We start from the raw sequence: 22,954 nt of genomic DNA, 5'->3' as shown, positions 1-22,954 counted from the left end.
GCACATTACTGGTAGCATCCTGTTACACATTTGTTTTGATTAATATTTACAGAACTAGTTTAAGTTGCTATGCAGGATTTCACACACCTGCTGCTATTTGGTCCACTGTCATTGGAACACACATACACTGTTTAAGTCAGTTGAAGTGCAAAACGGGAAACTATTCAGAAGCTGTGAGCATGTACTGCTGCGGTAAAGGCCATACTGAAATGGAAAGTTTATTGCAAGTAGTGAAAGAAGCTGATGGTCTCTTATATATTCCCCAATTGTGATTACATTTATAGTACAATAATATGTGGAGTTTCATAAATAAAGATCAACGAGCATGCATGCCAATAATGTTAAGCCTACCGTGTTCTTCCTTACTAAATTAATCTTTACATTTCTTAGTTGAGATATCTTAATCCTGCTTGCTTTTTCAGACCACCATACAACACAATGCACTACCAAAACTATATGCATCATTAGAGTAATCTTACAAATATGAATTTTGTTATTTTAATGTACTAAATTAATTATTTTATTGTACTTTGTTCATGCATGAATGAAGAACAGACCTGTACAATACACACACTTTCCAACTACTCTGATAAATATGAAACAGCGACCAAAAATATTTCAAAAGAATTTTGCCCTTCGTCAATCTCGCTCAAATCCTTACGCTTCCTCATTTTTCCTGCTTCTAACACATCAACTTTGAGGACAAAATGTTCACTTGCTGCCTAATATATCCCACCCACTAACCATGATGAGGAGATAAGCAGTCTTATTCACTTCGTGTCAGTGCTCATAATGTTATGGCTGATCTGTGTACATACATTACACTGCCTCTACAAATTTCAAAAGCATGAATTCACACAGGCATATTCTATGTTGATTTAATAAAATGCAGAACTTCACTACAACTTACTTCTTGCTCTAATCTGAAAGGCATGCATGTTAAAGCAGTAGTGAATTCTGATTTCGGGGTCAGATGTAACCATGAGGCACCTTCATTCTGAACCTTATATTCTGACATATGCAGATCAACCATAACATTATGACAACCTGCCTTATATTGTGTTGGCCCCCCTTTTGCTGCCGAAACAGCACTGACCCGTCGATAGAAAGGTGTATTCTGACACTTTTCTATAAGAACCAGCATTGACTTTTTTTTTTTTAAGCAATTTGAGCAATAGTAGCTCATCTGTTGGATCGGATCACATGGGCCAGACTTCGCTCCCCATGTACATCAATGAGCCTTGGCCACCCATGACCCTGTTGCTGGTTTACCACTGGTCCATCCTTGGACCATTTTTAATAGACACTGACCACTGCAGACCGGGAACACCCCACAAGAGGTGCAGTTTTGGAGACACACTGATCCAGATGTCTACCCATCACAATTTTGCCCTTCGTCAATCTCGCTCAAATCCTTACGCTTGCTCATTTTTCCTGCTTCTAACACATCAACTTTGAGGACAAAATGTTCACTTGCTGCCAAATATATCCCACCCACTAACAGGTGCCATGATGATGAGATAATCAGTCTTATTCACTTCACGCGTCAGTGCTCATAATGTTATGGCTGATCTGTGTACATACATTACACTGCCTCTACAAATGCAAAACTGCTTTGTTGATTCTACCTTCTATTCTGAGCAATAAAGCACAAGAAGGGAAGATATTTGAATTGACAGGAACCTAATCAACAAATACGGAGAACAGACGCTCCATCCTAAATGGCTGGAAATCAGACTCCAGATCCACAAATGATTAAATGAATATTGTAGACCAACATAACTAGGCCCAAAGAGGCCCACAAACTGTTTTTTGAACAGTATAAAAAAAGCTACAGAACCCAGAGAAAAACTACATAGATACGAGAAGAACATGGACCCCAGGGATGTGAGGCAGCAGCACATTATTTTTTTCCACTCAGTTACTGAGCCAGGGAGCCCAGAGAGACAGCTGTTATTTTTTTTTTCCCCCCCAGAGTAGACATTTTACTGACAGTTTCCAAAATGTAAGGGAAAAGTCAAAAATCTTACATTAAAGGGTGCTTGTATTTAAATATTTAACAAAAATAACAAAAACAGACCAAGATTTTCCCGGAAAAATGTGTGATGATTACCGGAAAGAAACAATTACAGGGCCTTCAGAACATGCTCTCATTTGACACCTGCTGCCCTAAGTACTTGGCTGAACAACGTCATCTTGCTGGGGAAAAAAAACAGGTTGCATGATGTTTCATAAAGTTAGTCATTCACACTAAATAGTGCCACTGCAGTGCAGTCAAGGTTAGCGTATTGGTATGTGCTGATGTGTATAAAAACATAGTATACTGGACAAAGACAGCATGTCTGTGTGTGTATAGAAGAAGAGAGCTGGGGGAAAGACAGATGATTTCATTGAGCACACTGGTTGTGATTATAAAAGGTTTGGAGTCAGCACTCCCATCTCTCCCTAAACCCCCCACTCCACACCACCCCACCCCCAAACCTTGTCAGCAGCAGCTGGGGCTGTCTCTATGCTGCATTTCTCCACTGTCTCTTCCACCTCCCTCCTCCTGCTCACTCCTCATTTCACCACTTTCAAAGAGCTCGGATGCTGGTGGGATGAGCAGCTTGCAGCATTTGGGGTTTGAGCCATCAGAGGCTTGCTCACCACCACAGCCCTGCCATGCCAGGAGGGAAGCCCGGCCACGGACATGGGTGAGAGAGGAGAACCACCTTTTAACTCATTAATGCTTATTGCAGCTGAGAAGGGAAAAGGGGAGGGGAAGAAATGAGCCTGATGGAGGGGGTAATATAGAGAGTACAGAAGAGTAAGAGACGGAAAAGGAGAGACAGAATGTGGGTGATAAAGGACTAACCTGCCATGCAGAGTAGCAGAAAAAAGAAAAAGACAGTAACTGAAATTATCCTCTGCTGCTCTAGATTAGAGTAGCGCTAGGAAGAAGAGGTTAGAGTGTGGAAAAGAAAGGAAGAGAAATGATGGAACACTGATGGAAAGGATACGGTAAGGCATTTTCAATATTTAATAAATTCATGGTCAATCTTTGCAAAACACAGGGCTTTAAATCGAATAAATAAGATGTCTTTGCTTAAAATATTTCTAGCCTATATACAAATAGGGTACTGGACTTTTACACTTTGATAAATAATAACAATCATCCGGCAAAAACTCAAAAACAGTAATGTATCCATCTATTTGTCACATAACATACTGGCTGATCATTAATTCTCAGAGAAGATAAGAAATATCTAGAATACCAGATGGGCGTATAGTGTGATCTGGACTATAAATTTTCACTGTCCCTAGATGGCAGCTAACAAGAAAAAGGACAAGACGGAGACGCTGGTAACCAGGCTAAATGCTAACCGCTCACTGCAGTAGAAACAGCAGCAAGGGAGAGTAGCTTCTGGCAGGGACTCAAACTCGAGCCAGTGCCTGAGCTGAAGAGAGCACTGAGGTGCTCTGTTCATGTACTGCTCACTATGCCAAACAGCAGAAACAGCCTACTCAAACATCCCAAAAAGACCTTATAGGAATATCCTTCATATTTCTCTAGCTGTGCTCGAGAACATGAGGCTAGATTCAGTCGATATTGATGAACAATTTATATAGCACTGCCGTGTAAAAAAAAAAAAAAAAAAAAAATCAGATTACTGAGTCAATCAAAGTGCCATATTAGGGCACTAGAAGTTTCTTAGGGCTACTTATGTAATACATTATTTGCATGATTGCAAGACAGTTCAAATAATAGTCAATATACATTTTCTCTATCAAGTAACACAAATCAAAAGAACAGAGAATAAACAGTTAATTTGCACCAGACTCCAGTGTTAAACTACTAAACATTAGACACTGACTCACTGGATACACGAAACACAACAGCAGCTTAGGCAGTAACAATCTGTGGTGAACCAAGAAGTTCAAATAAACCGATACATATTTTAGTTTACCAGTCTCAGCCTTCAACCAACGCAAGCTGGTAAATAACTAATCTGCAACACATCATGTGCAAAAACATAAATCCGTAATCATAGAATTTTATCTTTACAACCTTTCTGATGTCTGATAATTGAATTATTTTATTTTATAGGACAGCTTACACAATGTCTGCATCTATGCTGGCTTGCTTGCTGCTCCTGATGCTATGTACAGTGTCCGTGCTGGCAATCTGTCCCCTGATGTGTTCCTGTGGCAGGGGCCATCGAGTGGTGGACTGCTCTGGCCAAGGCCTCGTACTGCTACCCAACAGCCTGCAGCACAACATTCATTTCCTCAACTTGTCCCACAACCGGCTACAAGACTTAGATGGAGCTCTCGGCCACTTTGGCCACTTAAGAATTCTGGATATCTCCCACAACCATCTCAACCACCTTCCAGCTGGCCTGCCGCGGGCACTGTGGGACATCCACGCATCAGCTAATCACATTCGCCACCTTGAGAAAAACGACACTGCTTTCCACTGGAACCTGCAGTCCTTAGACTTATCAAACAATCAGTTAGAGCGTGTGGTCTTCATTAACAACACACTACCCAGTCTACGAGCACTCAACCTAAGCCACAACAAGTTCTGGACTGTGCCAACCAACATGCCCTACAATCTGGAGGTGGTGGACCTGTCCCACAACTTTCTGCTACAGATTCTGCCTGGCTCACTAGACCGCCTTCCCAGGCTGTCTCGATTCTACTTGCATGCTAATCGCTTTGCTTTATTGAGTGAGGGTGTGTTCAATCGACTGGAATCGTTGCAACTCCTTACACTTGGGGATAATCCTTGGGCCTGTGAGGATGAGGAAAACATGACACATCTACTCAACTGGGTACAGCAGACCCCAGCAAAAGTGCTGGGCTGCCCTTGCTACATCAGGCCTACGTGTGGGGAAGCCCACCTATCCACCGCCAGAACCCGGAACTCGGCTTCATACACTGAACCTCCACTGGGTGCGGACACACGTGATCAACCACATGTGCAGGTTGTCACTTCTGGATATCTGTCCAAATCGGCACTGCTCAACTTTCCTTACAACTGGAGTACTGAGAATTCCTCTGAAGCATCTGAGCAGGCAAAGACCAAGGGTGTGGGACTGCTCACGTCCACGCCGTACAGTTTCTCAACCCAGACAAGCACAATCCGTACACGGAGCGCCAAAAAGGCATTGCCTGGCAGAGCTCGCAGCACAAGCATCCAAATCCATCTCTGCAAACTTCATACCCTCGCATTAAACCTTTTGGGCACAGCATTCATCCTCAGTACCTTCTGATTTTGCATCAAGCTGGAATAATTCCTGCCCAAGAACCTGCAGTTGGTCAGGATTTAAAACAAATCTGCACCTTTATGGATATAAGGAAGGTCAAAAGGAGGTTCTTATCTTCTTGGATGTTAACTACACAGTTTGATTGTTCCTGACTCTATGGGTAATGCCTATGGTGTGCGTGTTGGTCTGAGGGAAACCCTTCCATGCTGTGGCTGAATTCTGGCAAATAACTGAAAATTATGAGGGGGGACAAAAAGACCAAAATAGGGGTTTCTGCTTATATCACACTTTGACAATTCAACTTGAAGGAACCATAAGTATATTTAACCAAAATGAACTGAAAACGTTTACCTTGCCTAGGCTTTCTACAAAGCTCATGTTTGTAAGAAGAGAGTTTAAAAAAAAAAAAAAAAAGCAAGTCTTCCAAAAAGTGTCTAAAGTCTTTCCTCACACACTGAAAGTCAGATTTTGATCAGGTTGCTGTTTAGCCGAGTTGAAAACAAATACTGACTCTTAAATTGGCTACCCCCAAATGTCAAATGGAGAAAAACTGCATTAAAGTTCCCTTCCACTGCAAAGAGAAAGGAATTTTTAGGTATCCCCCTTTTGACACTTGTGGGTAACCAGACATCAATAATGTAATGATAATAATAATGATACAGATAAAACAAAAAGAGCTCAGGAAAGGCTAAAGTTCACAGATCTATGCATGGGAAAAAAATGTCTAAATGTCACTAGGTGAAGGGGTTTCCCTGGCCATCACACATATAGTCTCTGTCTGCTTTAATCAAACTGAAAAGTATTCTCTATGCAGTATGTCTGTCATGCATAGTTATCTTGCCAAACTAATAGAAATGCATACAAATGACTTAAAACAATAGTGTTGGAAAAAAAAAAAAAATCTCTCTCCTGTATTATGCTCGTCCATAGAAATCCAAACATTTGGAATGCAGTCTACTGTGATTTTCATATAGGTAACACTTTCAAGGTTATACATGACACGCCAGGAATCCACATACTGCAGTCACATGTAATGATTAACGTTTAATGGTATTTTATACATCATACCGAGACCAAGATAGCGAGAGACACTTCACTAAAAATAAAAAATAAAAGTCTATCATGCAAACAGATGATCTTATAAATGATTGCTGCATGTGTTGTGCTTGCTCTATCTCTAAACAGATATGATTGATATGTCTCAGCTGTCTAAAACTCCTAGGTGGGATTTCACTCACTTAAACCTGTCTAGCCAATTTCTCTTAGTGCTTCTACTACATTAAGGCACTCCAGTGAGAGCTTTCCAAACACCCCACAGTATCATAAAGATCACAGAGCATTTAGCACTAGGTGATGATGCTGTAAGAGCTGAGCAATGCTTGCTGACCAGATCTTCTCCAACCAAAAAAAAAAAACCTTCAGCTTCGCCCAAGCTTTTTATTTAAAAAAAAAAAAAATTAAATCTTGAGAGATGTAGTGCTTTTTTTATTAACACATTTTTACTTTATACTTCAAGTACAAAATGGTTTTCAACAAAGCATGAATAGGGATTACTAATATAGTTGACACCTATTCATACTTTACAAAGAGGCTAGAGATAACAGTAAAAGTTTATCATTTATATACACAGAACACATGTTAAGAATGTTAAAATAAATGTGCTTATTCATAAAATAAAGAAAGTCTTAATAAAGCAACACAATTTCACATGTCCACAAAAAGTGTGGATATTGCAAATTGCCAAATGGCAGAGATTCAGCCTTGAATGGCTTTCAGATGGCTGCTTGGATAAAAAGCTGTGTGTAAATACTGCAGTGATGACCCGTTACCACTGTTGCACAAGATGCTTGAGAAACGCTCTGAGAGCAAAGTACCCTTCTGTTGGGCTGAGTACATCTTGGAAAAATCTTTACTGTACACATTTGCCAGTAATTACAGACAACACTGGTATTTAATCTGAGGATAAAGGTGCTATTGTAAATGTACAGTTTTTCCAATTCAACACTATGCTAATCTGAAGAATCAAGGTTTAGGAATAAATGAAATATACCAGAGGGAAAAAATATGCAAATATTTAAAAAAAAAAGAAAAGAAAAAAAAAAGTGGTAAGCAGAAATCAAGTGCAATACCAAAGTGTTTGGTTCCAAGGGTGTTGCTCTGACAGGATATTATACATTAAGGTTGACTGCACAAGGAAGTGCACAGAGACCAAAAATAAAGCAACAGGCGAATGAGGAGTAAATATCTGAATGTACTATATTTAGCACTTTGATTTCCAGCACATGAAATAAGGTCTACCTTACAGCTTGCAACATGCCAAGAACCTAACCTCACTTAAGCACAAACTCCTGCTATTGATTCCAACATGTTAGAAAAACGCAAAATAATTTACAAAGAAACATGAGGAACTGCAAATGCTCTACTAATTGGTATGCATAGTGCAAAATTAACCACGACAAATGTGTTAATACTGATCTAGACATTTTACAGGCCAGAAACGGACACGAATTTAAGAGTGGTAGATCTAATGCACAGAAGTCATTTAACTGAACTTTTGCATTCATTAGTAGATGTATTGTAATATATTACATTTGTGTGGCTTTCAGATATCATAAGTATTAACACTACTAGATAAATGAAGCAGGGCAAATCCTTTGCTTAACTGTTCATGCTTTGTGTTTGTAGAAGGCAATATGTTACAGACCATCTGATGTAATCTAAACTTAGACATAAAATATTAATTTAGCAAGTTAACAAGCATTATACATGCTGCTAGTATCATCACAAGTTTGTTTGAGTCATTAAACACAATGTTAAACAGCAAAGGCTAGCTTTGCTGCTCGTCAGGGTTATAATGGCAGAGGGCAAATTTGTCTACACTGGGTATTACAGATTTTTGAGAAGTATAGAAATAAAACCACAACCCATACAGCCTTATTATAGGTTTGATGTCTTAAGTGTGTTTTTTTTTTTTATTTTATTTATTAGAGATGAATTTACAGCACAACAAGCCTAAACATCTTACCTTCGGGCAATGTAATAGAAGACAGGGTTGCCGTTCTTAGATGTTCCTGCCTGGTAAAAGATGTTAAGTGTCTTCAGAGCTTTGAATTCTTCTTTTTCATGGACCTGATGCCTGGGTATAACAAACAAGCCTTTATGACTACACTTTTACTAGACAGTTGCATTTAATGGCCAGGTTTCTATCCAACAAACAGCAATCAAAATTTAACAATAAAAGACCCTAACATAGTTAAACATCTTAGATGTATCCCATTTTCCAAGTGCTACAGTCACCTACCCATTTAACAGAAATAAAGCACCTTCACATCAGTCTCAGTGGTACAATATTTCTTTGGGGAATGAATGAGAATGAATGGCAACACTTGTAACAGATGCTACAATTAAGAAAATTACTTAATGCATAAACAATGAATAAAACAATGACTCTGCATTAAAAAAATTGCATCTTAATCATAAACATGACTTAGCTAATTTTCTTTTCTGTTTAATGGGAAAGTGTGCAAGCAAAAAGGCTTTCAAGCTTCGAGTTGGTGCATGACCTTCAGAATTAAATCGTAATGTATGACGAGTCTTAAAATCCTTAGTATTCAAAGGCTGCTTTCCTTACAGAAGATGCCACAGCTTTTCACATTTGTGCTGATGTGAAAAAGGCATCTCACATGAAACTCAGCCTGTAACTATAAAAACACTGACGCCACTTCTGCCTTCCGATTATATCAGCTAAGAACCTAGCTGTGCAAATACTATCTATATGCTTTACTAACAACGAAGATATTTCATATATGGTCAGGTGATAAAAAAATTACAGAACTTCAGAGCCTATCTGGAAAGTATTTTTACAGGGTCTGTGATGGGGGGAAAACTTCAACTTTCTTTAAACTTCAAAACACTTCAGAGGAAGTGATTTTTTTCTGGACTGTTTGCATTCTACCCACTTCTTACAACTGCTTCCCCTAAAATTATGCATAAAACATATGCTGGAAAATTACACCATTAAAGCTAAAGTAGGTACAGAGCTAGCAGAGAATTACCTGGTCATGAACTCCTCAAACTTAGAACTGGTTAGGTTGAGACTGGACCAGTGTGTATCTGCTACAGGTTTGTGCTCAGGGGGACCAAGATATGCCAGGAGTGTAGCCATTTTATCAAAGGGTCTTCTACCAACAGCCTTGTGGTCCCTGACAAACACACGAAAATGTTTCTTGGTGCATAAAAATGAATAAAATTCATCCTGAGAGGTAACGTCAACACTGAACACAGGCTATCAAATGGTATATTCATTTGCAAACAACTATAGTGATGAACAAGCAGTTTTCTTATTACACTTCTGTCTTCATTAGGGTAAATGTATAGCAAAGGTCTGTTTAACAAAAAAGCAGAAATGCAAGCAGGCTGTACTGTTTAAAGCACAAAGTCATTTAAGGGAAGAGGAAGAGAGATAATACCAAGGAACTGGAGGAAAGTTTGAAACCAAGAGACTTAATGGGAAATCAAAGAACCTTCAATTCTGTCAGCTAGACTGTACATGTTCAATGCTTATTTAATGCTATATGCTTAAATCTAATTATTTATCCAAGTATGTAGTGATTTAGGTTGACTGGGCTCATCGACTAACCAGGATGCATGGAAAATGCAATTGTTTTCTCATCCAGTGTATTATCATACCTGTTACTGGATAAATACTGCCCAATCCTCTCCTGATTGTTCCAGAGCAAGCGGTGCAGTGCGAGCACATTACCGTCACTGATAAAGGAAAGGCTATGATTGACTGAATCACTCGGAGGAGAGTCAGATGCTATGTCCAAGAAAAATCTGCACAAGAAAGGAATAAACAACTACAGATTATAAAACAGTACATTTGAAGACATCAATGCATGAATATACTTTTAATCTCATCAAGACTATCAGGCTGTAGGAATAGTTAAACTGAAAAGTCTACACGCACACCAACTGCCTCCCCTGCTAAACCTGTACTGCATACATCTGCATGCTAAAATAATACTTTGACTATCACAGGGTCAGCACTAACTCAAATTTGCCCAATACTATTTATGTCCCCAAGTTTTACATTTCTGCAGTATATCCAATAAGATTTTTTTTTTCTTTCACTGACCACTTTGTACACATTGACAGGTGAACAATGACTGTTGCCACCTTTTGTGCACACACTACCTCCTTGCTGCCTCAAAGTTGTTTTTCACAAAATCATTAAATGGCCTCATATGCTCTTCCTTGGTAAAGAGAACATGATTTGCAATGCTCTGGAGTATCTGGGGGGAAAAAAAAAAAAAGAGAAACAACAATGTTTAGCAATCACTTGGATGATCACACTGCAAAACATGCATTTGGATAAATGCCTTACTTTAGACATTAGTTTGAGGCCCCGCTCAATCCGAGGAGGAGGCTTCTTATCCAAGATGCCTGCTTCGTATGGAGAGACTATGGCAGGGTTAATGAATCGCAGAAACATGGCACTACCAACGGCGCCGATGCTGTTTTGGGGAAATCGCTGGCTCACCACCTGCATGGACACACAGTGAATGGAGGATGTTGAGGAAGGAAAGAAAAAGAAGGGGAAAAATTTAGGCAAGCAAAATGCAATAAGCAGAGAGAGAAAGACAGGGTTCTCTGCCCCTGATGTTCACAAAATGCCTCAAGACCTACAAAAGCTAAACCAATTTTAAACCTTCAAATGACTTAAGCCATAAAATATGTTTAGGATTGGAAGACCAATAAAACAATGGGGGGGAAAAAAAAAAAAAAAAAAAAAAAAAAGTTAGATGGCCAAACAGACATGGTACCGTAGAGACAGTAGGCAGTGTTTTGCTGCAGATGGGGAAAATAAAGGCTGTAAATGAAAGATATGGAATGAATCAAAAAAGTTAGACAATGCTAATTTAAAGCAAAAGGCAAATAAGAATGTATGACGATCAAACGAGAAGTCACACAATGAGATCAAAAAATCTATTATTATTTAATAAATCAGAACCCCCCATTTATTGGTATTAAATGGATAGGAAAACATCAATACCAAGATTAACCAACTAACCAAGTATCACATACCCCTCAGGACTGAAAATGCCTAAATGTATTCCATATTTAGACGCCTGCCAATTCCCTTCACCACTCAGGTCTCCCCTATCATACAACAGCCATGAACCAGGTAGGGTAAGGGCCATCACATGCTTCCTCCAAAACATGTGAAACCTGCAAACCACAGCTTTTCAACCTGCTGCTCAATCTGCAACAGAGAGCAGTGTAACACACTTGGAGGAAAGTACTATTTGCTGTCTTCTGCATATATAAATTTATAGGCAGCAATCGCCAGTGTCACTATGGTCAAATTTTTGCTGCCTGATGGATGGCTGTGGTATCATTGCAATCCAAAGCCAAGCACCCAACTATACAGCAAACAAGTACTATACATTGGCATAATTAAAATCCATAGTCTGTATTGCAGAATATTAGATTTATTTGACTAAGTTAGTAAAAGCATAAGTCTCTTAAATGAAAACACCACTAGTCTTTCACTGTATATGTTTTAAAAAATATATTTAAATAGATTTCCACACTTTCAGATCCATGAGGTATGGTATAACAGTTGAAGTTTTAAAAATGCAGATGAAATAACATACATAAAATAACTTGGATTTGTAAAGACTGATATATGGATTCAATATGTTCCAAGAGAAATTGTACACTCAAATAAAAACCTTTTAAATTAAAGAGCTGTGGTGGAGAATTAAGAAAGCATGGTAATCAACCACTGACGACAAATGAAAGTATGAGAAAGTGTGAAACATTCATGCAATGGATTGTTCCCTGGGACCAGCTGTGTATACAGAATTTCTTGAAAATATCTAAATAAGAGAGAAGACTTTATTATATATGCTCACCGCCAACTTTATTAGAAACACCTTTACATTCATGCAGTTATCTAATCAGCTATTTGTATGGAAACAGCGTAATGCAAGAAAACATCAAACATCACAGTGAAGATAAAGTGTGATCTCTGCAACCTTGATCGTGTTATGGTTGTTGCTAGCAGAGGGATGGCTTGAGTATTTCAGCTGCTTGGAATTTCATACACACAACAGTCTATAGAGTTCATACAGAATGGTGCAAAAAAAAAAAAAAAAAGGAAGAGCTGATGTGTCATCTATAGTGACTGAAATGAACGCTCAAATGAACCCAAAATTTCTCGCCCATCCACTGCAAGGTTAGATGTTTTCTGCATGCTGAGATGATTTTCTGCTCACCGTGGTTGTAACTAGTGACTGAATTACTAGCAGCAAATATGGCCTTTTTCTGCTGACCATCCACAGAACTGTTGCTTGCTCAGTTTTTTTTTCTTTCTTTCTTGTTTTCACACAATTCTGTGTAAACTCTGAAAACTGTTCTCTGTGAAATTCCCAGGAGTTCAGCAGTTTCCGAAATACTCAACCCAGCCTACTGGCACAATCAAAGTCACAGAGGTGACCATTTTTTTCCATTCTGATGTTTCATGTGAAGCAGCTCCATTTGATGGTTTGCATTACATTGCTGCCACATGTTTGGCTGATCACATAATTGTATGAATGTGCAGTTGTATCTAAAGTAGACGGAGAGTGTATATATACACATATACACACACACACACACACACACCACACCGTAAGCATATTTACCACACCAATATAGCTCATGCATGTGTACGACTAGTGAAACTACTGCTCCATACCTAGATCATCAACAGAGAAGCACATGCTTTATTTAATTGCACACCAAGTATAAGGTCATTAACCAGCTTCTTTGAAACTCTGACCCTTTTTAACAGGCAAAAATAAAAACAAGAAGTTTAAAGCCAGATTCAAGTCAGAGAACACAGTCTCAGAGTGGTGTTCACATTTATAATTCTCAATCATAAGCAGTTATTTAGTGTTTGATGTCAGTACACTCTTCAACAGCAGGGAGATTATATTGAGGTCAGTAAATTGATATGACTTTTGGACAATCTGGTTTAATCTTTATTTTTTTTTGCTCCTGGTGTGCAAGGATCTCCATGGCAGAGGTGGTGGCTCCTATGTTATGGAGAATATCCAGTCAAAGGTCAACCTGTATACAGACAAATGGAAAAGCTTGACCAATCCCATTGGCCCTCCACACAGCCAGCCCTCTCACAGTCACAAACCAGACCTGAAGGGCTCAGGATACTGGTGATCCAAACAGCTATGCTGTTTCAACCATGACTCTGAAGTTAGTAAGAGGTTAGTAGGGCCATGTTGCTTATGAACATGTTTTGAGGCAAAAAAAAAGCCAAAAAAGGAACAAAATAAATTGCTGATTTCCAGAATGAATAAAAAAATGGTGGCTAGGAAAAAATTAAAGTTCTGGGTGACTTACGGATTTTTTGTTTTCCTTTTTTTCTTTAACAGTGGCTTTATTCAGTAGGGAGTGGCAAGTAGCCTACAGGGCAGAGATGGGCACAGAAGTCACAGCAGCGGCTACACAACATTAAGCACAGCGCACACAGCCATAATGCAAACACATACAGGAGAGATCTCCATCTGAGCTTAATGGTTCGGAAATCTGAAGCACAAAGTGAGTTGCACGGGTACTAAGTTTTACTGTAAGGTTTAATGTTAGGTTTCATTGACTACTTACCATCTACTCAGGCCTAGTTCCTTAGCTATGTGGTAAAAATTATTTACTATGGTTCAATTCTACTAAAAACAAAGCCAGAGATTTCAAACATACACACGATACATATTCTTTAAATACTAAATTAGAAGAGACCACAAGTTGTGGAACTGAGCTTTTCCTGAGAATGCAAGCTTTAAAAAATAATTTATTAATGCACTGGTGAATGCAAAGCATAGCGTGGCAGACGGGTGAATGAGTGACTTCTAGATGAGAAGAGTATGCATACTGTAAACAGAAAGGAAACAGGCAGTAGGTGTCCTTCCTGCTCACAAACATCTGCTTTCAGGCTTTTCACACATTGCACACACTATGCAGCACTACTGCTGCTGCCAGTTTACCTCCCCTGCAGTCTCAACCAAACCAAACATATGAATATGACTCTAAATATAAACCGTGGGTTGAATGTTTACAAGTGGCCAATAAATTAACTTTTTGTAAAAAGTACAGAGCAGGTAACTAACCAATTTGAAATTTTCTTAAATAAAATTTTTATTTTAGATATGCAAGGTCTAAAATTTTTATTTTAGGTATGCAAGGTCTCTCACCAAAGTAAAATTAACTAGATGATGTTTACAGTTTACACTAACAGGCTTTAAATGTTCATGTTATTACACTTCTTACTGAAGGACATCAAGTAATATATTAATTTTACATTTTATGCAAGCTTTCCGCATTGACAGTACAGCATACGAGTGAACGGGTATTTCTATTCAACACCATCTTGATCAAGTCAGTAACAAGCACCATCTACCCTATGTAGTAGCCTATACGTGCCTAACAAATCCCAAATTAATAGCTACAAAATATGATGCTAACACACAAACACACACAAACTGTACAAGACTATGCTGCATGAGTATAAAATGGAGGCAGGAAAACTGGGTGAAGGCTTCAGTTAGTGCAGTTTTTTTAAGCATGCTCTCCATTTTGAGAGCAGCCAATAGCAGAGTGATGCGGTAGCAAGTGTGAAGTAGCTCGGCATGATGTGCCAGGTAGCGTGGGTGAGGACAGAGCAGAGCATACCTGGTACAAACAGTGGCATACGCTTCGCAGCTGAGGAGGAAACTCGCTGGAGGAGTTAATGATGGCCAGAAAGAAACGGTCTGTGATCTGCAGCAGGTTCCGTTGGTTCTCCTCCAGATTTTCAGGAGGCTCTAGTCTACAAAAAGGAAATGAGATGATTTTAAAGAAATGCATTACTACAAAATGCGTGAAGAATGCGAATGGAGGTCAACTTGCTGTGAGAATTTCAGATGGGCTACATTAATGATTAACAAGCTGCTCTTCGTGAAAAATGACAACAGTGTTTTTACTATGTAAAAACTAGTGCTACCTGGTGGGGTCAACCTCAAAGCTGATGTGCTGCCACTCAGGAGACGTGATGACGCCTCGCATCAGAGGCTCAAGCAGCTTCTGAAGATAAGCAGCTCCATACACCTGCACAGGTAAGAACAAGCAAATGCTATGGTTAAGCAATCCTTCATGCAGAGTTGAGGTGTATGAACTTGTAATACTAATAATGGCACTGCCAGCAAAAATGTCAGTATAAACATTATCTACAATTTATCTATTCAAGTTTAACCTATTCTACTATTAAGACTTTTGTTTAAATTATATTTTACCTTAAAATTCAAATTTTGCGTGATGCAATATTAATAAAAACAAATATAATGTTATGAAATAACAGCTTTATTCTTTTATCTGTTTACTTCTATGTCCATCTACATCTTTCATTTTCCTAAGCTTCTCACTTTCTGCCACTGTTGGAAAAATTTACAATTCATTTGTTAGATGCTCTTATTTACAGCAACTTAACACTCAGTTTAACAGCCTTATAAGGACCCAGCAGTGCAGCTTACAGTGCTGGAACAACTCTTAATCTATTTAAAGTGATAATTCTTGAAATGCATTTGCATAGATAAGCTGGTTGCTCATCTAAAATGACTGTATCAGGACCCAGGAACTGAGACTCCTCAGAGCAGAAGCGTGTCCACCAAGAGAGCCCTCATTACAACAGTCTTTGGATAAAATGAGGACAATTACCTTGCTTTCCTCCCTCTTCCTTGCTACCGTTTATTCCATAGTCCTAGTTGTATTAATCCACAACATAATCGTTTACTGTTAGATGTTAATTTTAATTTTCTCCTTGTACATATTGCACAACTAACAACTGAAAGAACTGTCAAACATCTGCTGTGGTTCATGTTATCCAAGTGTGCTTTGCAGAACATTTCTTTGTTGGTCAACCTAGCGTCAATTTACCTTGAAGCAGAAGGTCATGATCTTGCTAGCCAGACTGTTGCCTCTGAAGAGAGTCTGCATGGAGTCAGCCAGCTCCACTTCTTTAGAGAACATATTCCAGAGCAGCTGGTAGAGCAGGTGCCTGGAGTCAAACAGCGTCACCAACACCCTGGCTAGCTCATCCTGCAGATGACACCAACAAACTCTCAATATCCATTTCAACCTTGGTATCCAATGACCCTTTGTAGTGTACAGTGGTTACATACCCACTGCGAGCAGGGCACCACATTGGCCAGTGCCATGGCAATGGGAAGCTCCCCCTGATCCCCCATCATGGTGACAAGCTCCACAAGCCTCTCAAAGCGGTCGGCCAGAACAGTCTCGGCCAGAGTGTCAAACTCCGTGCCTTGCTGCAGGATCTTAGTCAGCACCTCCATGAATGTAGCTCTGGTCTGTAAGTCTTTGTGGTAGCCTAGACCTGCAGACAGACAGAAACAGCGGTCACTAGAGATACTTCAAAGATAACTATTGCCCTTTTCACAAAGGAGGTAAAATAATGATAATGGGTCACCACAGCATTCTTAAAATGCATCTAACCACCCCATTGTAGCTCAAAACAACTGAAAAGCACATCAGGCTATCAGGCTAACACACATTATAGTTTAGCACATTATAGTGTTTGTCAGCACTGACCTATAGAGTGCATGAGGCCACTGTCCACATTGGCATTGAGCAAGTTGGACATGGCGAGTACGGTGCAATGGCGTAGGGAGGCAAGGCGTCGGGACATGCCCCGCTTTCTCTCGCCCACCTGCTGCCCATCTTCCTCAACCTCACTGCAGTCATTCAGGAGGTTCATGAACAGAGTGAAATACCTGAGGAAGAACAAAGAGTTAAGCTAAAGGTGAGGACTATGGATAATCATCCAGGTGTTTAAAAATAAAGATAATATTTCATCTTCACAAAATATCCATTTCCTACATAAACTCGTACCACAAATCTAAAAGAATATGATGAATACAGAAACACAACAAACAAAGTTTATTATCAGCTCAAGCAACTTGAAATCACAGTTCATATTTGGACCATACAAATACTAATGAGACTGAATAAAGGGATATTACAAGTGAAAACCTAAAAAGAAGGCAATGTTCCTACTTCAGAAATAGTTGAGACTTGGCCTCCATCAGCTCCACTCCATCTCCTTCTTCAGGCTGTAGAGGTAAACCAGCCAGCAGAGACACCACTGCCTCCATACTGGCCTGGTCAAGGTCCCTGAGCAACAAATACACCAAAGAACCTGTGTGAACTACCAAAGTGAAGTTGCAAATTACGAATCATAAATGAAAATTCAGAAATTGTACCGTGTGAGATATTTGACATCATCATCTGCTGCCTGATTGGAGGTGCCCATCACCCAGTCAGTCAGGTACTCCACCATCTTATTCCTGGGAACAAAGTATTTCACAATTTTTAATTTGTATGTTATGATACATCAATGACTCTAAACTTATCATCATCCACTACTGAGATGATCATAAAGGACACTGAATAAAGTACTAGATATACTTAACAGGATACTCACCTGAATTTCATTTCTTGGCAAAAAGACAGATCATCTCTGCGTTCCATCATAACCTCCACGAGTTGACAAAGTTTAGTCTTAATCTGTATTGCATGAACCCCATTCCCTAAAATGCGCACATATCTATGGGGACAGAAAAAATGCACCAGAACATTACAATAGAACAACTAAATTTCAAATGACATTCAACAACACTGTGGTGTGATCGATCATTACATATCAGAAAAGAATATCAAAATAATATTATAACGTAATAATGTAAATAGTTTGATTTGAATAACTGCGATGTTGAGCATTAGCATAAAATTCTTTAGCAGGTCTGACCTGACCAAGTTGAGCATCATGGTCTCAATGCTGGCCTGACCAAGGTGCTCAGAGCTGCCCTCAGTGTGGCTGTCCAGGAGGTTCTTCATGATGGCTATAGTCTGCTCCACAAATAATGTATTTGTGTCATTTATCGGTACCTGATGGGAGAAACACATTGAAGTTAATGTATCGTAAACTCCTGTAAACAACTGCATTGTAAACTATTGTAATGTAAACTAATAAGATAAAAAGTAATATAATTTCCTGCAATAAATTCCTGATTTAAAAAAAAACATGTAACAATTAAGTGTTAGTTAGTTTGTTAATATGGTGCATCACAGATGAAGGTAATGCTCATGTAAATTAATGTGCAGTACAAAGAAGTATTTTGGAAAATTGCAAATCACTATACTGAAAGAAAAGCAACTTTGCCACCTTGTGGTGGAAATAAATAATGCATATTTGATCAATTTATAGACATGAAGTTTAAGCCAGTTTAATTTTATGCAAATGCACCACACAATACACATTACATGCTTGGAAACATCTAACATCTAAGAAAATAAGTAAGAATAAGAAAACAATTATATTCATTAAAATGGTGTCCACACCAAATAATTCCAGCTATTAATGCTACAGTGAGACTAACCGGCCCTTGGGTGTCAAAGAAACGTCCGATGCTGTTACGCAGTTTGGTAAACAGCATAGAGTACAAGGCCGGGCTCAGCTCCAGTCCCAAGAGATCTTTAACATTGGTGCGGATGTGCAAACCCACTTTCTCATGAGTGCACACCATGAGGGACAGCAGCCTCTCCAGGAACCTGCTGAGAGGTGTCTCACTGTTCACTTCACACGAGCCCATAGAGATCATGGAGCCCTTGCGCTCACTCATTGGCCCCATTGGTGGACTGTAGGTACCAAGGCTGGGAGTACTGCGCTGCTGCAGACACACTCCACCCAGAGCACACAGGAAGCCTGTCATGTTGATCCACTCCTAATAAATACGAGAAACCTTGCGTTAGAGGTTAGAGAGCTTTTTGGGAACAAAATATGAATTATTGCATCACTCACCTGACCATCTTCAACTTTGTTCTTTGGATGGTTTAGAATTTGTTTGGTTGCTTGTTCCCATTTAGCATGCGTGTCCTCCCAAGCCTGAGGTTGGTAAGAATAAAGGTTATAATACAGTCAAAAGCTAAAGTGACTCTTGAGAAATTAAACCAAAAGCACTCTTCACCTCTATGTTGCCAGCTGTAGGATGCTCTATTCTCCTTAACAGTGCCATCACTCTCTTCTGTAGGGTAGAGCGACCTATACATGCACACACAGGCATGGTTAGAGAAACAGACACACAGTCAGCATACAACCCCTGTAGTTTTGGGGTGACAAAATATTTTCACAATTTATCTAGTAAAAAGGCCAAAAAAAGAATTATAAATGTACTGAGTTGCAACATGATAAGATGCAACTAACATTTTAATTATTTTATCCATGAGTAATGACACACTATTTAAGAATGTTATTTAAAGGAATGTCTGGAAAACCAAACACACTAAATGCGTGCTGTAAATATTTTTTGAATGTGTAAATAGACAGGAAGATGAAACTGAGAAGTGAGAGCAGAAGAATATCATATTTATATATCACATTTTCTGAACAATCTTCTTGCTCCTGTCCCATAACTAGAAGTGCCAACAATGCAAACAATCCTATCAAGAAGAGGAGGGGAAAAGAAGAAACCATATACTTTTACAGATGCTGCAGCCCATGCATTCTGCTTAAAACTAAAGCACCCCTTAAAACACACCTTCCCACTCCCCTGTACTAAGATTGTTTTATTCCAAACAAGCAACACTGCTCATACCAGGATTCTGGGAAACAGTTAACATAAATGTGGATGGTGCTACTTTGAAACCTGACCTGTGGCCATCATGTTGCTGACGGAGGCAAGCTCCATGAAAGTATTGTAGTTGGGCAGGACTGTGTGTACAGGCAGCTCATCCACACTGCAGCGGATGTCCGCCTCCTCACACAGGTGCCGGAAGCAGGACATGGCCACTAGCACAGCCTCAGCGTCTGGGCTCCACAGAAATGAATACAGGCACACTTCCAGCTTGGTCTGTGCTTGTCTGCTGATGGGGATTAGACTCCCCTGTGTGGCACTCTCCTGTGGTTTAGGACACAAATGAAGAACTTCATTATAAAATGAAACAGACAAAGCCAACATTTTAAGATGTACCACCAATCAATGATCATTGACTGACTAAGGATCATTTTCTGTCACCTTGCATCATTGTGGAAAGATTTGCACATAAAGCAATGCTCACATCTAATAGACGGTACGCATGTACAATCTGCTCCTGTGTGACAGGAAATGACTAGTCACACAAGGAGGCAGCAGTAGTCTGTATTTGTAATCAAAAAATGTTAAACGGAAGACTCGGTACTGCAGACAGAAAACATATGCCCCAAAAGACATATGGTTTTCTTTCAGCGATACCGGATATTGACCTTCCGCTCGTAGACCATTCAACTTTACTATACATCTTTACAGTGTGTTCAAGTGCAACTTTTGACAGAAGACAGACATTTTTTGACACAATGTCAGCTAATACATCATGCCAGTAATTCGAAGACCACTGTCCTCTTTTGGGGAATAAAGATTAAAATCATATCCAAGTATGATTTTATAGTTAATACTAACTATGTACTGACGGCAAAATTTAAATACAGAGCCTGGAGTTGTGATCTTTTTAAGGAGTACATGTTCAGTGCACTCACTTTGTTCTTCAGGAGGAACTTGTTCCTGCAGATGAGAATCTCCCTCAGCCACTTCAAGATCTCTGTGCTGTTGATCATCTGGTGGCCGATCAACTTCTTACAGATAAGGAACAGGACCTGAGAGCTGAGAGGTTCAGAGGATAAGACAAACCCTCCCTATGCACACATCTCCCAGTACAGCTCTGATTGATTCTAACGGGAATAAGCCGTTTACTGAATGATTTACCTGATGTCCCAGAAGGTCTCAATTGGAGTATCAGGGTTCCACAGCTCAATGGTCTCGGGTTGATGCAACACCAAAAGTGCCTAAAGAACACAAACAGGCAAAGGCATACTTGACACCATGGCATAGTGGAAAAAACATCTTCACAAATCCCTAAATAAATAAATCACAACAACTGCAAAAATATAGTGCTTTACCTCCATGGCTTCCTGGGAGAGCTCTGAAGTATGTGTAAGAGGCACAAGCTGGACCAGACCTATGATGAGTTCAGCTGTGCTGTTCTGGATCTCCTGGCCCTGCTTCCCTGGGTTCTGGTACAACACACATGCACACAAACCTATTTACATTTTACATCACATCTCTTTTTTTTTACTATTTACTATAATTTTAACCAAATGCATCATCCGAACTGCACAGAACTGAGCAACTTAGCATTACTGGAGAGCCATCAGCTTTGTTGGACTTTCATTAGTGATTTAGCAAGTGAGGGTGAACAAGGTGTCTGAGCCAGGTGAACATCACTCACATGTAGCATTAGTTTGGGGTCAGCATGGATGAGTTTCACCAAAGCCAGAAGAAGAGAGCGTGAGTCCAGGTCTGCAGACTTTTCTTTAAACTTCAGGCTGGTTGTCATCTTCTCTTTGAATGTCAAACTCTGTGAAATATATATTTCTATCTGATTATTATTTTCTCAACACTTAACGGTTAGTTCAGAAAAATCTAAATGATAACATCCAGAAATAATCATTGGCTGTAGACATACTCCTAATTATTCCAGAACATCCCTGTTGACGTTTCTCCTATAATATAATATAATATAATATAATATAATATAATATAATATAATATAATATAATATAATATAATATAATATAATATAATATAATATAATATAATATAATATAATATAATATAATATAATATAATATAATATAATCTTTTATAACAGTTCATTCATTTATGGACTATTTACATATAGAAATATGAATATTTATTTTCAAACCACCTTTAAAATATTTATACATACTCATTACCCATAATTATAAATCTATTTGTTAATGCATTTCAAAATATTTTAAGAAGATGCCAAGAATGTATCAGAGTCTGTGATGCAAAAATAAGAAAAAATAAATAAATCAATAATTCTTTTCTTTTAGATTATGACTAGGTGTGAAATGTGTCCATCATATGTTTGAACAATACTTTAAAAAATATAAAATGTATTTTGTAAATAATATTTATTTACAAGAAATATTTTTAAAAATATTCTAAAATGTTTGGCTGAATCCAAATTTGGTCAAAAGTTGAAAATGTAGTGTACTGCACAAAATGAATAAGCCATTTTATTGCCTGCTTGGTATATAAGGAAGTAAAGACGAAGCTTCAAGATGGTAAAGATCCAAACCTAACTCATACTTAAAGTGGCACATTCAGTTCTTCATGTACTGTGTAGTGCTTTATGATAAAACATATTCATGAACAAGTGTATGAAGGATGGCATTTCTCACTGGTGTCATCCTTAATGGTGGGTGGGCACTAAGGCTCTGGACGACTCTGGCCTGCGTCTCGGCAAACATGGCACGCAGTTCTCCAGAGTAGCAGTAGATTGTGTCAATCTTTGGCCACCAATCCAAGTGAGACTGTAGACATCAGAGGAAGATAAAAACCAGAGTTGGTAATGAGTACAAAGTTTTTGGCAAAAAAAAAAACAAGTGCCATTTTAATAATTTTGGAATCTGAATGTACATCATTTTAAATAAATATTATTTAAATAAGCAAATATTTTGAAATGTTATGATCATAATACAGTAGGACACAGTATATAATGTGTGTGTATGTGTATATATATATATATATATATAT

General features: G+C 38.8%; 2 protein-coding genes across 5 annotated transcripts in view; one reads left to right on the top strand and one right to left on the bottom strand.

The window, feature by feature from the left end:
• nf1a (neurofibromin 1a) overlaps window positions 1–22,954 on the bottom strand; it is a 55,930-nt gene that overhangs the window by 23,576 nt on the left and 9,400 nt on the right. For all 3 annotated transcript variants that reach the window (XM_058413119.1, XM_058413118.1, XM_058413117.1), the window contains exons 12-35: window positions 22,600–22,731; window positions 21,618–21,746; window positions 21,289–21,402; window positions 21,095–21,174; window positions 20,869–20,992; window positions 20,008–20,254; window positions 19,325–19,398; window positions 19,159–19,242; window positions 18,737–19,081; window positions 18,106–18,245; window positions 17,782–17,904; window positions 17,561–17,644; window positions 17,355–17,471; window positions 16,890–17,071; window positions 16,463–16,674; window positions 16,218–16,379; window positions 15,289–15,392; window positions 14,979–15,114; window positions 13,656–13,718; window positions 10,636–10,794; window positions 10,446–10,543; window positions 9,939–10,085; window positions 9,305–9,451; window positions 8,275–8,385 (exon numbers count right to left, since the gene is read on the bottom strand). In XM_058413119.1, the coding sequence (XP_058269102.1) occupies window positions 8,275–8,385; window positions 9,305–9,451; window positions 9,939–10,085; window positions 10,446–10,543; window positions 10,636–10,794; window positions 13,656–13,718; window positions 14,979–15,114; window positions 15,289–15,392; window positions 16,218–16,379; window positions 16,463–16,674; window positions 16,890–17,071; window positions 17,355–17,471; window positions 17,561–17,644; window positions 17,782–17,904; window positions 18,106–18,245; window positions 18,737–19,081; window positions 19,159–19,242; window positions 19,325–19,398; window positions 20,008–20,254; window positions 20,869–20,992; window positions 21,095–21,174; window positions 21,289–21,402; window positions 21,618–21,746; window positions 22,600–22,731 (3,314 nt within the window). The remainder of the gene's footprint in view (window positions 1–8,274; window positions 8,386–9,304; window positions 9,452–9,938; window positions 10,086–10,445; window positions 10,544–10,635; window positions 10,795–13,655; window positions 13,719–14,978; window positions 15,115–15,288; window positions 15,393–16,217; window positions 16,380–16,462; window positions 16,675–16,889; window positions 17,072–17,354; window positions 17,472–17,560; window positions 17,645–17,781; window positions 17,905–18,105; window positions 18,246–18,736; window positions 19,082–19,158; window positions 19,243–19,324; window positions 19,399–20,007; window positions 20,255–20,868; window positions 20,993–21,094; window positions 21,175–21,288; window positions 21,403–21,617; window positions 21,747–22,599; window positions 22,732–22,954) is intronic.
• On the top strand, window positions 42–8,288 carry omgb (oligodendrocyte myelin glycoprotein b). 2 transcript variants are annotated; one of them, XM_058413121.1, is made up of 2 exons: window positions 42–2,693; window positions 4,088–8,288. In XM_058413121.1, exons 1-2 carry the CDS (start codon window positions 2,662–2,664, stop codon window positions 5,253–5,255), a joined length of 1,200 nt encoding a protein of 399 aa, XP_058269104.1. In that variant the 5' UTR covers window positions 42–2,661; the 3' UTR covers window positions 5,256–8,288. The 2 variants fall into 2 exon arrangements, with proteins under 2 accessions (XP_058269104.1, XP_058269105.1); XM_058413122.1 differs by having other exon boundaries at window positions 42–3,000.

The sequence above is a fragment of the Hemibagrus wyckioides genome, linkage group LG17 (assembly GCF_019097595.1).
Source record: "Hemibagrus wyckioides isolate EC202008001 linkage group LG17, SWU_Hwy_1.0, whole genome shotgun sequence".
In the NCBI taxonomy this organism is placed as follows: Eukaryota; Metazoa; Chordata; class Actinopteri; order Siluriformes; family Bagridae; genus Hemibagrus; species Hemibagrus wyckioides.
Note: the sequence above shows the minus strand (reverse complement) of the source record. Positions and strands in the feature narration are given on the sequence as shown.